The sequence below is a fragment of the Coregonus lavaretus genome (assembly GCF_964263955.1).
Source record: "Coregonus lavaretus genome assembly, chromosome: 20".
In the NCBI taxonomy this organism is placed as follows: Eukaryota; Metazoa; Chordata; class Actinopteri; order Salmoniformes; family Salmonidae; genus Coregonus; species Coregonus lavaretus.
In genome coordinates this window covers 25,300,669-25,314,598 of record NC_140007.1, presented here as the reverse complement: position 1 = coordinate 25,314,598, position 13,930 = coordinate 25,300,669, and the positions used below count along the sequence as shown (strand labels likewise).

The following is a 13,930-nucleotide window of genomic DNA, read 5'->3' as shown; positions in this document are numbered from 1 at the left end:
CATTGGTGAACAGGGAGTACTGGAGGGGGCTGCGCGCGCACGCACCCTTGTGGGGCCCCTGTGTTGAGGATCAGCGAAGTGGAGGTGTTGTTTCCTTCACCACCTGGGGGCAGCCCGTCAGGATGTCCAGGACCCAGTTGCACAGGGCGGGGTTCAGACCCAGGGCCCCGAGCTTAATGACGAGCTTGGAGAACACTATGGTGTTGAAGGCTGAGCTACAGTCAATGAACAGCATTCTTACATAGGTACTCCTCTTGTCCAGATGGGTTAGGGCGGTGTACAGTGCGATGGCGATTGCATCGTCTGTGGATCTATTGGGGCAGTATGCGAATTGAAGTGGGTCTAGGGTGTCAGGTAAGGTAGAGGTGATATGATCCTTAACTAGCCTCTCAAAGCACTTCATTATGACAGAAGTGAGTGCTATGCAGCGATAGTAATTTAGTTCACTTACCTTTGGGTACAGGAACAATTGTGGGCATCTTGAAGCAAGTGGGGACAGCAGACTGGGATAGGGAGAGATTGAATATGTCCGTAAACACTCCAGCCAGCTGGTCTGCGCATGCTCTGAGGACGCAGTTAGGAATGCCGTCTGGGCCAGCAGCCTTGCGAGGGTTAACACGCTTAAATGTGTTACTCACGTCGGCCACGGAGAACGAGAGCCCACAGTCCTTGGGAGCGGGCCGCGTCAGTGGCACTGTGTTATCCTCAAAGCGGGCGAAGAAGGTGTTTAGCTTGTCCGGGAGCAAGACGTCGGTGTCCGCGACATGGCTGGTTTTCCCTTTGTAATCCGTGATTGTCTGTAGACCCTGCCACATACGTCTCGTGTCTGAGCTGTTGAATTGCGACTCCACTTTGTCTATGTAATGACGTTTTGCCTGTTCGATTGCCTTACGGAGGGAATAACTACACTGTTTGTATTCAACCATATTCCCAGTCGCCTTGCCATGGTTAAATGCGGTGGTTTGCGGTTTCAGTTTTGAGCGAATGCTGCCATCTATCCACAGTTTCTGATTTGGGTAGGTTTTAATAGTCACAGTGGGAACAACAACCCCTATACACTTCTTGATGAACTCAGTCACTGTGTCCATGTATACGTCAATATTATTCTCAGAGGCTACCCGGAACATATCCCAGTCCGCATGATCAAAACAATCTTGAAGCATTGATTCCGATTGGTCAGACCAGCATTGAATAGACCTTAGCACGGGTACTTCCTGTTTGAGTTTCTGCCTATAGGAAGGGAGGAGCAAAATGGAGTCGTGATCTGATTTGCCAAAGGGAGGGCGGGGAGGGCCTTGTAGGCATCCAGGAAGGGGGAGTAGCAGTGGTCGAGTGTTTTAGCAGCACGAGTTCTACAGTCAATGTGTTGATAGAACTTCGGTAGAGTTTTCCTCAAGTTTGCTTTGTTAAAATCCCCAGCTACAATAAATGCGGCCTCAGAATATGTGGTTTCCAGTTTGCACAATGTCCAGTGTAGTTCCTTGAGGGCCGTCGTGGTATCGGCTTGAGGGGGAATATACACGGCTGTGACTATAACCGAAGAGAATTATCTTGGGAGGTAATATGGTCGGCATTTGATTGTGAGGTATTCTAGGTCGGGTGAATAAAAGGACTTGAGTTTCTGTATGTTATCACAATCACACTATGAGCAGTTAATCATGAAATATACACCACAGCCTTTCTTCTTCCCGGAGAGTTCTATATCGAGGAGCTCCGCCCCATAGGGGAGCTCTGCTCCTATTGGTTTACCCCGCTGCCTAGGCAGCTAACAGCCTGAGACAAAATTATGCACACACCTGCAGCCAATAGGAGTACAGGTGTCCCTATAAGAGGGGACGCTTCCCCTCAATCAGCCTCCCATTATCTTCAGCGACTGGACTGGACTGAAGAAGCCAATAAGAAGACGAAGACTCAGGATGAAGAAAACACAGTCGATTTTCCAGATCATCGACATTGTCCTAAAATGAGCACACCAGGAGATTTTCCACCCCCAAAAGCTATTTTCAGAGCTCAATGTCGCTGTTCCTCTATGGTGGCTGCTGACCCCCATGACTTATGTTTTGTGTGTCTAGGGTCACAGCACGCCAGGGACGGCCTCATAGATCCTCCACTATGCGCCAGCTGCGTCCTCCTTTCATTGAAAGAGAGGAAGCAGCGTTGGGCATTTTTTAGGGAGGATATTCCTCTTGAGGATGTGCTATCAGTGTTAGCCTCAGCTTCTGAGGCATCATCTGATGGCGCTGACTCAGGAGATGACAGGGATATTGGGGAAGAGATGGATATTCCAGCGGAACAATCCATCCCTCTGACCCATGATATTAAGACCCCATTTCCATTGGAAAGGGCGAGGTCTTTTTCATCCCTGGGCGATGATGATGCGGGCTCTGAGAATTCAGCAGCCACATCATACGCCACAGCCTCTCTGCGCTCTGACTTTCCAGGGCTTATCGAGAGGGCTGCCGAGCGCCTGCAGATTAAGCTGCCCCCCATTCACTCCAACCCGGAAGTGGATATGATGGAGGCGGTCCTTATTCCAGGCCCAGGAGGGCGGCGGAGCCTCTGGCACCGACCATGCCCTCGCTTGGTAAGTATGTGGAGGGCTCATGGGAGGCACCTTTAGCGGTGAGTTCGCCGGCTAAGGCGTACCTCCCATTCACCAGAGTAGAAGGCAGACAGCAGGGCTTTTCAAGGGGAATCCCTAGGCTTGAGAGCGCCCTGGCTGCGTATCTCGTGCCGGGTTCGGGTCCCTGGCCCTCGTCCAAGAAAGCCGTTCTACCCACACAGAAGGACCGACTCACAGCACAGCTGGTTGAGAAGTCCGTCGTGTTGGGAGCCCAGGCCGTTGCAGCGGCGAATAATATTGCCCTCCTAGCAGCCTCTGTCCCGCCTAACAACGGGTAAGTCTGAGCTCACTGGGGAGGAAGTGGAAGAGGCGTCCAGAATTTCTGCCGCTATTCTCCACTTAACGCAGGCATCAGCTGTGTGTGCGGGGAGGTCCATGGCAACTTCGGTGGTGGTGGAACGACACCTTTGGCTGTCTATGACAGCCATGAAAGAGACAGACAGAGCCGCGTTACTGAACGCCCCCATCTCTGACGACGGCCTGTTTGGGGTCGCCGTCAAAGATGCGACGGAGCGTTTTATGAGACTTGACGAGGAGAGGAAGCAGCTGGCCAGACATCTGCCACTGGCAGGAAGACTCGGCCCTGCACCGAAACGACCGTCAAGCTCCACCGCCTCAAGTAGACAGGGGTCTATAGCGAGGCGTCGTGCACGGCGCCATGCAGCGACTTCCAGCAGCAGAGAAGCGGGCCCCACCCCTCCTGCGGAGCCAGAGGTCCCGACCGTGCCTTTGACGAGAGAGGTCGTCAGAGCTTCTTCTTGGAAGCACCCGAAGGGTGGCCAGAAGAGACGCCGTATTCCTGGTCGTAGAGTTACCGCCGCTCTGATATCCAAAAGTTATTTCCGGCTGTATGTAATAACACAAAAAAGTTCTGGGCTAATAATGTAAGAAATAACACCCAAAAATCTAAATACTGCAAAGTTGGTTAAGAGCTAGAAGCAGAGCTGCCTTGGCTGTCGGCGCCATATAACAGTCTTTGCCTAAAATGCTGCTAGCGGTACGTGGTACAGCAATGTCACGCGCCACAAACGGAGCATGAATTTTACAGAATCAATGTTTATTGACACTCCCGTTTGAATAGTGTCTGTTCTGCACAATTTGAGGAGTTAAGATATAAAAAGGGTATTGTTAACTTCTCCTCTGTTACAGTAAAATAAATGTCTCAATGTGTTTCGGTGTCCATATGACCGATTCTGTTGGACCAAATATCAAATGCAAATAGCGAGTTTAAACCGCTTGTCAGAGAGGAAGAAGTGATTTTGGGGAGGGGCTTGGTGTGTGTAAATAGGAAGGTGCACAGAGCCTACAGTCATTGCACACAGCACAGAAGGAGCGAAGGAATCAAAAAGACAATACGAGTACAAGCGGACAAACACTTTAAAAAAAATGATTATTGCGATACAGGCATATTGCGTAATATAATACATTATAATTCATTCGATATATCGCTCAACCCTACTTCACGGTGTGTAATAAATGACATCAACAGTACATATAAATCAGAATTGGGATCCAATGGTTGGATATAAACGTTGGCTAATTTAGTCACCATTGTCTACCTTTACCTCCTCCTGTATCTCCATTCATTAACCATAGCGGGGGCTGTTCTATCGATATGCTGTTTAATTCATAATGAAACGTTATACAGATAAGCTTTTTGAAAGACGAATGCAACGTCCCATAATAAGCTTGTATGGTATGGGTGGAATGTTGTGTGTGTATTGTGTAAGCTGCTGGAGTATGTCTAAAATGCTCATGGCATGATCTAATGAAGTATGGATGAGTTATAGTATGATGAGGTGTTGAAATATAAATGACTGGCTAAATTTCATGCATATGGCGTATTTGGCCAAAGGAGAACTGAAACTCGTTCAGAGTCCCGCCTGACCCCAATGTAGCGAATTCAGAATGACGCCAATGGGAGTCATAGTTCAAATAAATTGATGCATATTCAGTTGGCTTCTCTAAAGTAGCGAGGCCTAAACAGAACTGAGAAAGACCATCAATGGTTCTTTGTATCATTGTGGACGACGTCTGTTTCTCAGAATCCTCAGTGGTCACGGCGGGAAAACATTCGTAGAATCAGCGTAATAAATGTTCTCCATCGGGATGCGGGTTGCGTAAGAGCCCGTCTGTTCACTCTGAGTGGTTTTCCTTGCCACGTCTGCCCTCCACTCATCACATTGCTGTCCTCTCTAGCCAAGGCCAGAGATGTCTGAAGGGTCTATCACATCACTGCAGGCCCACTGACTTCAGCTGAGTGACATTCTTTCATTCCACTTTAGACTAACTACTCCATTCATGCTTAAAGATGTCTCAGAGAGATGGCTCTGAGCTTCATAACGTGTTTGTATTGGGGTGACAGAGATCCCTTCAGAGTCCAGAGATCCACTTCAAATTTGAACATTTCCGCTGTTATTTTGTGGTCCAGATCAGGGCATGTTCAGGAGTTGTTGGTTCAATTCCTGTATGGACCACATGCACTAAACATGTGTTAACCATCAGCCGTTTTGGGTCAAAAGCAACCAATCGTTGCATTTCATAACCTCCATCATTCATGCACAGGATTCAACTACTGCGATATCTAATCCTGCATTTGCCTTTACCTCTCTGTACTGTTTGTTGATATAGAGAAGTTAATGTGTTTGTGGAAGTAATTTCATAAATGGTGAACTAACCAAATAATGGGCTTTTGTTTCCCTCAAAACAAAGCGGGAGCGTGGTGGTCTGTATGTTTACTACTCTCAAATCGGATCAACACACCCACCAGATGTATCAAGCTTCTTACTGAAGCCAGTGATATAAGTAGAAGATATAAATCTATTAAAGGTTGAGATTTGCGGTCTCGTAAGGTAGTGAGTGTAAGTCCTACGGTGGGGCTGAGTAGTTTGTAAACATCCTCAAAATAACAAGACCGATAAGACGATTAGATCTTATAGTAGTCTTCTTGGGGCACACTGCTGTCCACTAGTGTTTTCAAAGGACAGAAATCCAACATTTAGCCTTGTGTTTACTCTCCCGTCAGCTTTCAAGTCCTGAAGTCCAGACTTAACTCTTGACGTGACATAAAGCAGTTAGGTTTAAAATCAGATCTTATAACAGCATACAGGCCCAATGTGAAATCAATACCGTAGAGAAACTGAAGCGGGAGTCAAAGTGAGAGGGGAAGGAGCCTCTGGCAGACTGTATTGTACAGTACAGAATATGAGAGCTGACCGTCAGTGACAAATACATTTTCTCTATCTTCTCGATATTAGAGAATAATTTCAACTAGGGGTCCTACTATCCAAACCGCTTATTTACTTTTTTTGCATGTCAAGATGAAGACTCATTCATTCAGTAGTTCAGGCTACTTTACCTCTAAAAACCGGACAACCTGTTTTGATTGAATAGCCCTAAACCTAAGCAGCAGTGACATACAGCCATTGAAGGTTTGGTGAGATTGTTCTCTGACACAGTTCCTCTTTATTTTGCCCTAATGTCTTTCGCAATGTCTATGAACTCAAAAGCCTTCACTCACTTGAGGAAACTGTAATTATGCAATGCAATGTGACAATGGCAGATAAGAGGGAATTGATTCCACATAAGGAATTACTGTACTATTGGCCAACAGTATTCTGCGTGGCATTACTGAACATATTTGCTTAAGTACCATTCTCCCATATAGTGTTTTAGCTCCTGGCCAGATGATAAGCCTGTGTCTGTATAATACTGGTTGTATTGCACTACATGAAGGCGTAATTCTTGAGAAAAGATTTGGGGGGGTGACCATGGTACTCACGGTTGGGAGTGGGCGGTCTCATAGCGTTCAAAGGCGTGGCCCAGGTCGTGCTTGTTGTTCATGTAACACTGCGTGCACAGGTCGTAGTCAAAGCACACCTTACACTTCCAGCGCATCCCCATGATGCCATGCTTCTTGCAGCTGTCACAGATTATGTTGGAGTGGCGCACACCTGAGACAGAGAAAAGGGGAGAGAGAGCGAGAGAGTCAGAGAGAGGTGGAAGGAGGTCAAGACAAGCCAGCCCAGTAAATGAGACGCTTTGACTGATGAAAGAGATGTCGAGAGATAATGCTCTTCCTCACCCCTCTCCCTTTCTCTCCTTTTGACTCTCCTTCTCCCCCTTTTTCTAGGCTAAAATTGAAGCCTTATTGGCTTCTGAGGCAGAAAAATGCTGTCTTTAATGGAGCAAAATGCAGATGAATCCTGCATTAGCACTTGGCATTCGATTCTAAAACAGGGCTGTATCGCCTGTCTCTCGGTTTGAGTCGAGGGAAATGGAAATGGAGATGGAGAAAGATGCCCTTTGCTCTGCGATGCTAAGTAAACATGAGCTTGAGGAAGCTTGCTTGAGTCACAGAGATGAGACATAAATACCCCAAAAAAAAAAAGATATAAAAAAAAAGTACATGAAACTTGAATATAGTTTAAAGCCGGGATTCAATTCAGAGCAAAGTGCACTGGACAGCCGACAACTATGCTTTTAAAGGCAATTTCGTTCGCAGACATAGCATTCACGGTAAACGCTGTGCATGTTGCCTCAATCGGAAATTACCTTTAAATGTCAAGCTTGCTATAACATGGTTCTAAGGCGGATCGGATTGAATCCCGGTCTTAATGAATATGGTTTTATATAAAAAATGTACAGTAGGTTGTTTTACACACAAGTACTAGGGATGGGCACGGTTAATCGAATATCCGGATATCTGAATGGACATTAGTTTCGATTACTTGAGTGAGTTTGCATTTTTGGAGAGAAAAATAATTGTAGGCCTATTTTGACAATGAAAAAGCTTTGTTATAAATTAAATTAGATTATCCTTATGGCATTGTTACCTTCAGGGATATACCATGACATTTGAAATACTTAACAAAACAAACTTTTGAATGTAGTTTTTATAAACTGCGTTGTGCTACTTGTTGCGCATTTACCCTCCAGTATGCACTGACCTCGGTATGCTATTTCCCCGCTTCAAATAGCAATTACAGGCGCGCAACTAACAGAGTTTCCACAAGACCTGACACAGATCAATGCAAAACTCACTAGAAAACATTTTCATAACAGAATCAGTTCTACCGTCAAACTTCTCTTTCACTGTTGCTTTTAGCCAAAAGCTACAGAGAAAAGCATCCTGTCCACTGTTTACCTCTGCCATGTGCATGTGGGTCATTCTGATTGGTCAAGAGAGTTGAGAGCATTCATTTTTTTGAAGTTTGACTACCCGGATATCCCCAAAATATCCATATTATTTTAATAGTGAAATAATTTCAAATGCCCATCCCTAACAAGTACATACACTACATGACCAAAAGTATGTGGACACCTGCTCGTCAAACATCTCATTCCAAAATCATGGGAATTAATATGGAGTTGGTCCCCCCTTTGCTGCTATAACTGCCTCCACTTTTCTGGGAAGGCTTTCCACTAGATATTGGAACATTGCTGCGGGGACTTGCTTCCACTCAGCCACAAGAGCATAAGTGAGGTCGGGCACTGATGTGGGGCGATTAGGCCTGGCTCGCAGTCGGCATTCCAATTCATCCCAAAGGTGTTCGACTGGGTTGAGGTCAGGGCTCTGTGCAGGTCAGTCAAGTTCTTCCACACCGATCTCGACAAAGCATTTCTGTATGGACCTCGTTTTGTGCATGGGGGCATTGTCATGCTGAAGGGCCTTCCCCGAACTGTTGCCACAAAGTTGGATGCACAGAATCGTCTAGAATGTCATTATATGCTGTAGCGTTAAGATTTCCCTTCACTGGAACTAAGGGGCCTAGCCCGAACCATGAAAAACAGCCCCAGACCAATATTCCACCTCCACCAAACTTTACAGTTGGCACTATCCATTCGGGCAGGTAGCGTTCTCCTGGCATCGCCAAACCCAGATTAGTCCGTCAGACTGCCAGATGGTGAAACGTGATTCATCACTCCAGAGAACGTGTTTCCACTGCTCCAATGGCGGCGAGCTTTACACCACTCCAGCCGACGCTTGGCATTGCGTATGGTGATCTTAGACTTGTGCGCGGTTGAAAGTCACTGAGCTCTTCAGTAAGGCCATTCTAGTGCCAATGTTTGTCTATGGAGGTTGCATGGCTGTGTGCTCGATTTTATACACCGTCAGCAACGGGTGTGGCTGAAATAGCAAAATCCATTACTTTGAAGGGGTGTCCACATACTTTTGTATATATAGTGTAACTTATATGTGTGTAAACAGCTGTGGTGGGGTTCTCAGGGCTCAATGCTCACCGATCTGGGCGTTGTCGTAGAGCAGCAGGTCGTAGGAGCCTTGGTAGCCTGTGCGGTAGTTGGTGCGTGTGCCGCTGTCCCACTGCACCACCACCGTCTTGTCGGGCGTGGTCGTGCTGCCCTGCCGCCCGATCTCCACCACCGTGCCCACGTGGCCGTCACCATCGTCCTGGTTCCCCCACTTCCAGTCCAGGCCGCGCACCACGCGCATGCCCACCTCCATGCTTCCTCTGGGGACTGCCGGGCCCAAGGGCCACGGCCTGGTGGGGTCGCCTCCGCTGCTGCTGTTGTTGCCGCTGCGCCTACGGGGCCTGTGCAGGGCAGGCCGGGCCCGTGCTGAGGGCAGGGAAGGCACCACGGGTGGTACCAGGGATTCCGGGACCAGATCAGGTGTGACTGAGGGGAGAAAGGGAGAAAATAAGACAGCAAAATCAGTTGGGGCGCCATCTACTAGAGAAGATGTGAATGATAACCGGAATTTGAGCTTTCATTGTGACAAATAGTAATTGTTGCCAAGCAGCTTTTTCTGTAAATAGGCAAGCTCACTTTGGCTATTCACCGCCACTTCTTCATTGCTTAACAATTTTATGATCGACACATTTTAAAAGAGCAGTCAGACTAAGCCCTATAACAATGATGCTCAACACTTATCCCAGAGATACTTTCCAAGATGGCGTAGCAGTGCGGTCGTGTTCTTTGTTGTGTGTCCGTGTAAATAGCCTTTTTTTTTTTTTCGTACATATTTCCCTATCACACTTTTCATCCTTCTACAAAATATACCTTCCTGCAACCCGCCTCACTCAATGTGGAACGGATTCTATTATTGACTTACCATTTATCTAGAATCTCCAGTTGAAACTAGCTAGCCAGCTAACTAGCTACTTGCTATTAGCCACCGTTAGCGGTTTTCACCCAGAACATCAGATTTTCTGCCGGAATAACTGAATCACTGGACATTAACACCGGATCGCAACTAGCTAGCCGCAACCGGATGGATGTTGCTGCTAGCTAATCACCGCTGCCCCCGAAGCAAGCACCAGTTAGCCTTGAGCTAGCCTCGAGCCAGGCCCATATCCCGGCTATCTACCTCTCTGTCTACCAGACGGGAGTAGCCAGCTAACTAGCTACTTGCTATTAGCCACCGTTAGCGGTTTTTCACCATTGTCCGTGGCCTGCACTACCTACCAGCCAGCTCTAGCCTGGACTATTAGCCTGCACTGTCTGCACAGCTCGTTATCGACCCAGAACATATCGGTTTTTCTGCCGGAATCACTGAATCACTGGACCTTTAATACCGGATCATCGCAACTAGCTAGCTGCAACCAAATGGATGTAGTTGTTGGCTAATCAGCCCTGAGCTAGCCTCGAGCCAGGCCCATCTCCCGGCTATCTACCTCTCTGTCAACCGGACGGGACCTCCTAGTGTTGACACGGAACTCCGCCGATCCAACACGACTGGTCTGCCGACGAAATCGTCTGATGTGGTTTCAACAGGCTTCCCGTTACGACGTCGACCACGAAGATCCATCTGCTAGCCTCGGCCCGCTAGCACACGCAAGCCGTGGCCTCTTGCTCGCCAGTGCTGTAGCAGCCCCCGAACGCTCCTATTGCTGTTCACCGGACCTTATGATAACTCAGCCCAAACTTTGTCGCCATTACCAGCTGTTGTCTTAGCTCTCTCGAATAACACCTGTGATTGCTTTATGCCTCTCTCCCATGTCAATATGCCTTGCTTATTGCTGTTTCGGTTATTTCTTATTGTACTATTTCACTGTAGATCCCCCAGCCCAGCTCAACCTGCCTTAGATAGCTCCTTTTTCCCACCACCCATACACGCAGAGACCGACTCAATTGGTGCCTCCAGTGACGCTCTCTCTTTCATCGTTACCCAACGCTTAGGTTTACATCCACTGTACTCATATCCTTCCATATCCTTGTCTGTACATAATGCCCTGAATCTATTCTACAACGCCCAGAAATCTGCCCCTTTTTTTCTCTGTACCCAACGCACTAGAAGACCAGTACTTAAAGCCTTTAGCCGTATCCTTATTCTACTCCTCCTCTGTTCCTCTGGTGATGTAGAGGTTATCCCAGGCCCTGTAGCCCCCAGTATCACTCCTACTCCCCAGGCGTTATCATTTGTTGACTTCTGTAACCGTAAAAGCCTTGGTTTCTTGCACGTTAACATCCGAAGCCTCCTCCCTAAGTTTGAGTTATTCACTGCGTTAGCACACTCCGCCAACCCTGATGTTCTAGCAGTGTCTGAATCCTGGCTTAGGAAGGCCACCAAAAATTCAGAAATGTCCATCCCCAACTACAACATTTTCTGTCTCGATAGAACTGCCAAAGGGGGTGGGGTTGCAATCTACTGTAGAGATAGCCTGCAGAGCTCTATCGTACTATCCAGTTCTGTGCCCAAACAGTTTGAGCTTCTACTTCTAAAAATCCACCTTTCCAGAAATAAGTCTCTCACTGTTGCCGCTTGCTACAGACCCCCCTCAGCCCCGAGCTGTGCCCTGGACACCATATGTGAACTGATTGCCCCCCATCTATCCTCAGAGTTCGTACTGCTTGGTGACCTAAACTGGGATATGCTTAACACCCCGGCCAATCTACAATCTAAACTAGATGCCCTCAATCTCACAAATTATCAACAAACCTACCAGGTACAACCCTAAATCTGTAAACATGGGCACCCTCATAGATATCATCCTGACAAATGTACCCTCTAAATACACCTCCGCTGTCTTCAACCAGGATCTCAGCGATCACTGCCTTATTGCCTGCGTCCGTAATGGGTCCGCGGTCAAACGACCACCCCTCATCACTGTCAAACGCTCCCTAAAACACTTTAGAAGCAGGCCTTTCTAATTGACCTGGCCGGCTATCCTGGATGGATATTGACCTCATTCCGTCAGTAGAGAATGCCTGGTTGTTCATTAAAAGTGCTTTCCTCTCAATCTTAAATAAGCATGCCCCATTCAAAAAATTCAGAACTAAGAACAGATATAGCCCCTGGTTCTCCTCAGACTTGACTGCCTTTGACCAGCACAAAAACATCCTGTGGCATACTGCATTAGCATCGAACAGACCCACGATATGCAACTTTTCAGGGAAGTCAGGAACCAATATACACAATCAGTTAGGAAAGCAAAGGCTAGCTTTTTCCAAACAGAAATTTGCATCCTGTAGCACTAACTCCAAAAGGTTTTGGGACACTGTAAAGTCCATGGAAAATAAGAGCACCTCCTCCCAACTGCCCACTGCACTGAGGCTAGGAAACACTGTCACCACCGATACATCTACAATAATCGAGAATTTCAACAAGCATTTTGCTACGGCTGGCCATGCTTTCCACCTGGCTACCACTACCCCGGCCACCAGCTCTGCACCCTCCGCTGCAACTTGCCCATGCCCCCCCCACTTCTCCTTCACACAAATTCAGACAGCTGATGTTCTGAAAGAGCTAAAAAAAATATGGACCCCGGAAAATCAGCTGGGCTAGACAATCTGGACCCTTTCTTTCTAAAATTAGCCGGCGAAATTGTCGCAACCCCTATTACTAGCCTATTCAACCTCTCTTTCGTAACGTCTGAGATCCCCAGAGATTGGAAAGCTGCCGCGGTCATCCCCCTCTTCAAAGGGGGTGACACTCTAGATCCAAACTGTTACAGACCTATATCCATCCTGCCCTGCCTTTCGAAAGTATTTGAGTTAACAAAACAGATCACCGACCACTCCGTACCTTCTCCGCTATGCAATCCGGTTTTCGAGCTGGTCATGGGTGTACCTCAGCCAAGCTCAAGGTCCTAAACGATATTATAACCACGATTGATAAAAGACTGTACTGCGCAGCAGTCTTCATCGACCTGGCCAAGGCTTTCGACTCTGTCAACCACCGCATTCTTTATTGGCTGACTAAATAGCCTTGGTTTCTCTAATGACTGCCTCGCCTGGTTCACCAACTACTTCTCAGATAGAGTTCAATGTGTCAAATCAGGGGGCCTGTTGTCTGGACCTCTGGCTGTCTCTATGGGGGTGCCACAGGGTTCAATTCTCGGGCCGACTCAATCAATGATGTCGCTCTTGCTGCTGGTGACGCTCGGATCCACCTCTATGCGGACGACTCCATTTTGTATACATCTGGCCCTTCATTGGACACCGTGTTAACAAACCTCCAAACGAGCTTCAACGCCATACAACACTCCTTCCGTAGCCTCCAACTGCATTTAAAACACTAGTAAAACTAAATGCATGCTCTTCAACCGAACGCTGCTTGCACCCGCCCACCTGACTAGAATCACTACTCTCTTCGGGTCTGACCTAGAGTATGTGGACAACTACAAATATCTAGGTGTCTGGTTAGACTGTAAACTCTCCTTCCAGACTCACATTAAGCATCTCCAATCAAAAGTTAGATCTAGGATCGGCTTCCTATTTCGCAACAAAGCCTCCTTCACCTCATGCTGCCAAACATGCCCTCGTAAAACTGACTATCCTACCGATCCTTGACTTCGGCAATGTCATTTACAAAATAGCCTCCAACACTCTACTCAGCAAATTGGATGTAGTCTATCACAGTGCCATCCGTTTTGTCACCAAAGCCCCATATACTACCCACCATTGTGACCTGTACGCTCTTGTTGGCTGGCCCTCACTACATATTCGTCGCCAAACCCACTGGCTCCAGGTCATCTATAAATCACTGCTAGGCAAATCCCTGTCTTATTTTAGCTCACTGGTCACCATAGCAACACCCACCCGTAGTCTGCGCTCCAGCAGGTATATCTCACTGGTCATCCCCAAAGACAACACCTCCTTTGGCCGCCATTCCTTCCAGTTCTCTGCTGCCAATGACTGGAACGAACTGCAAAAATCTCTCAAGCTGGAGACTCTTATCTCCCTCACTAACTTTAAGCGTCAGTTGTCAGAGCAGCTTACCGATCACTGCACCTGTACACAGCCATTCTGAAATTAGCCCACCCAACTACCTCATCCTCATATTATTTATTTTGCACCCCATTATCTCTATTTGCACATAATCTTTTGCACATCTATCATTCC

At 47.4% G+C, this 13,930-nt stretch overlaps 1 protein-coding gene across 3 annotated transcripts in view; it reads right to left on the bottom strand.

Moving 5' to 3' along the window:
• The window catches only part of LOC311147929 (E3 ubiquitin-protein ligase MIB2-like), an 83,080-nt gene that overhangs the window by 56,411 nt on the left and 12,739 nt on the right, over positions 1-13,930 (bottom strand). For all 3 annotated transcript variants that reach the window (XM_084184779.1, XM_084184777.1, XM_084184778.1), the window contains exons 2-3: positions 8,867-9,262; positions 6,405-6,576 (exon numbers count right to left, since the gene is read on the bottom strand). In XM_084184779.1, the coding sequence (XP_084040905.1) occupies positions 6,405-6,576; positions 8,867-9,089 (395 nt within the window). In that variant the 5' untranslated portion in view covers positions 9,090-9,262. The remainder of the gene's footprint in view (positions 1-6,404; positions 6,577-8,866; positions 9,263-13,930) is intronic.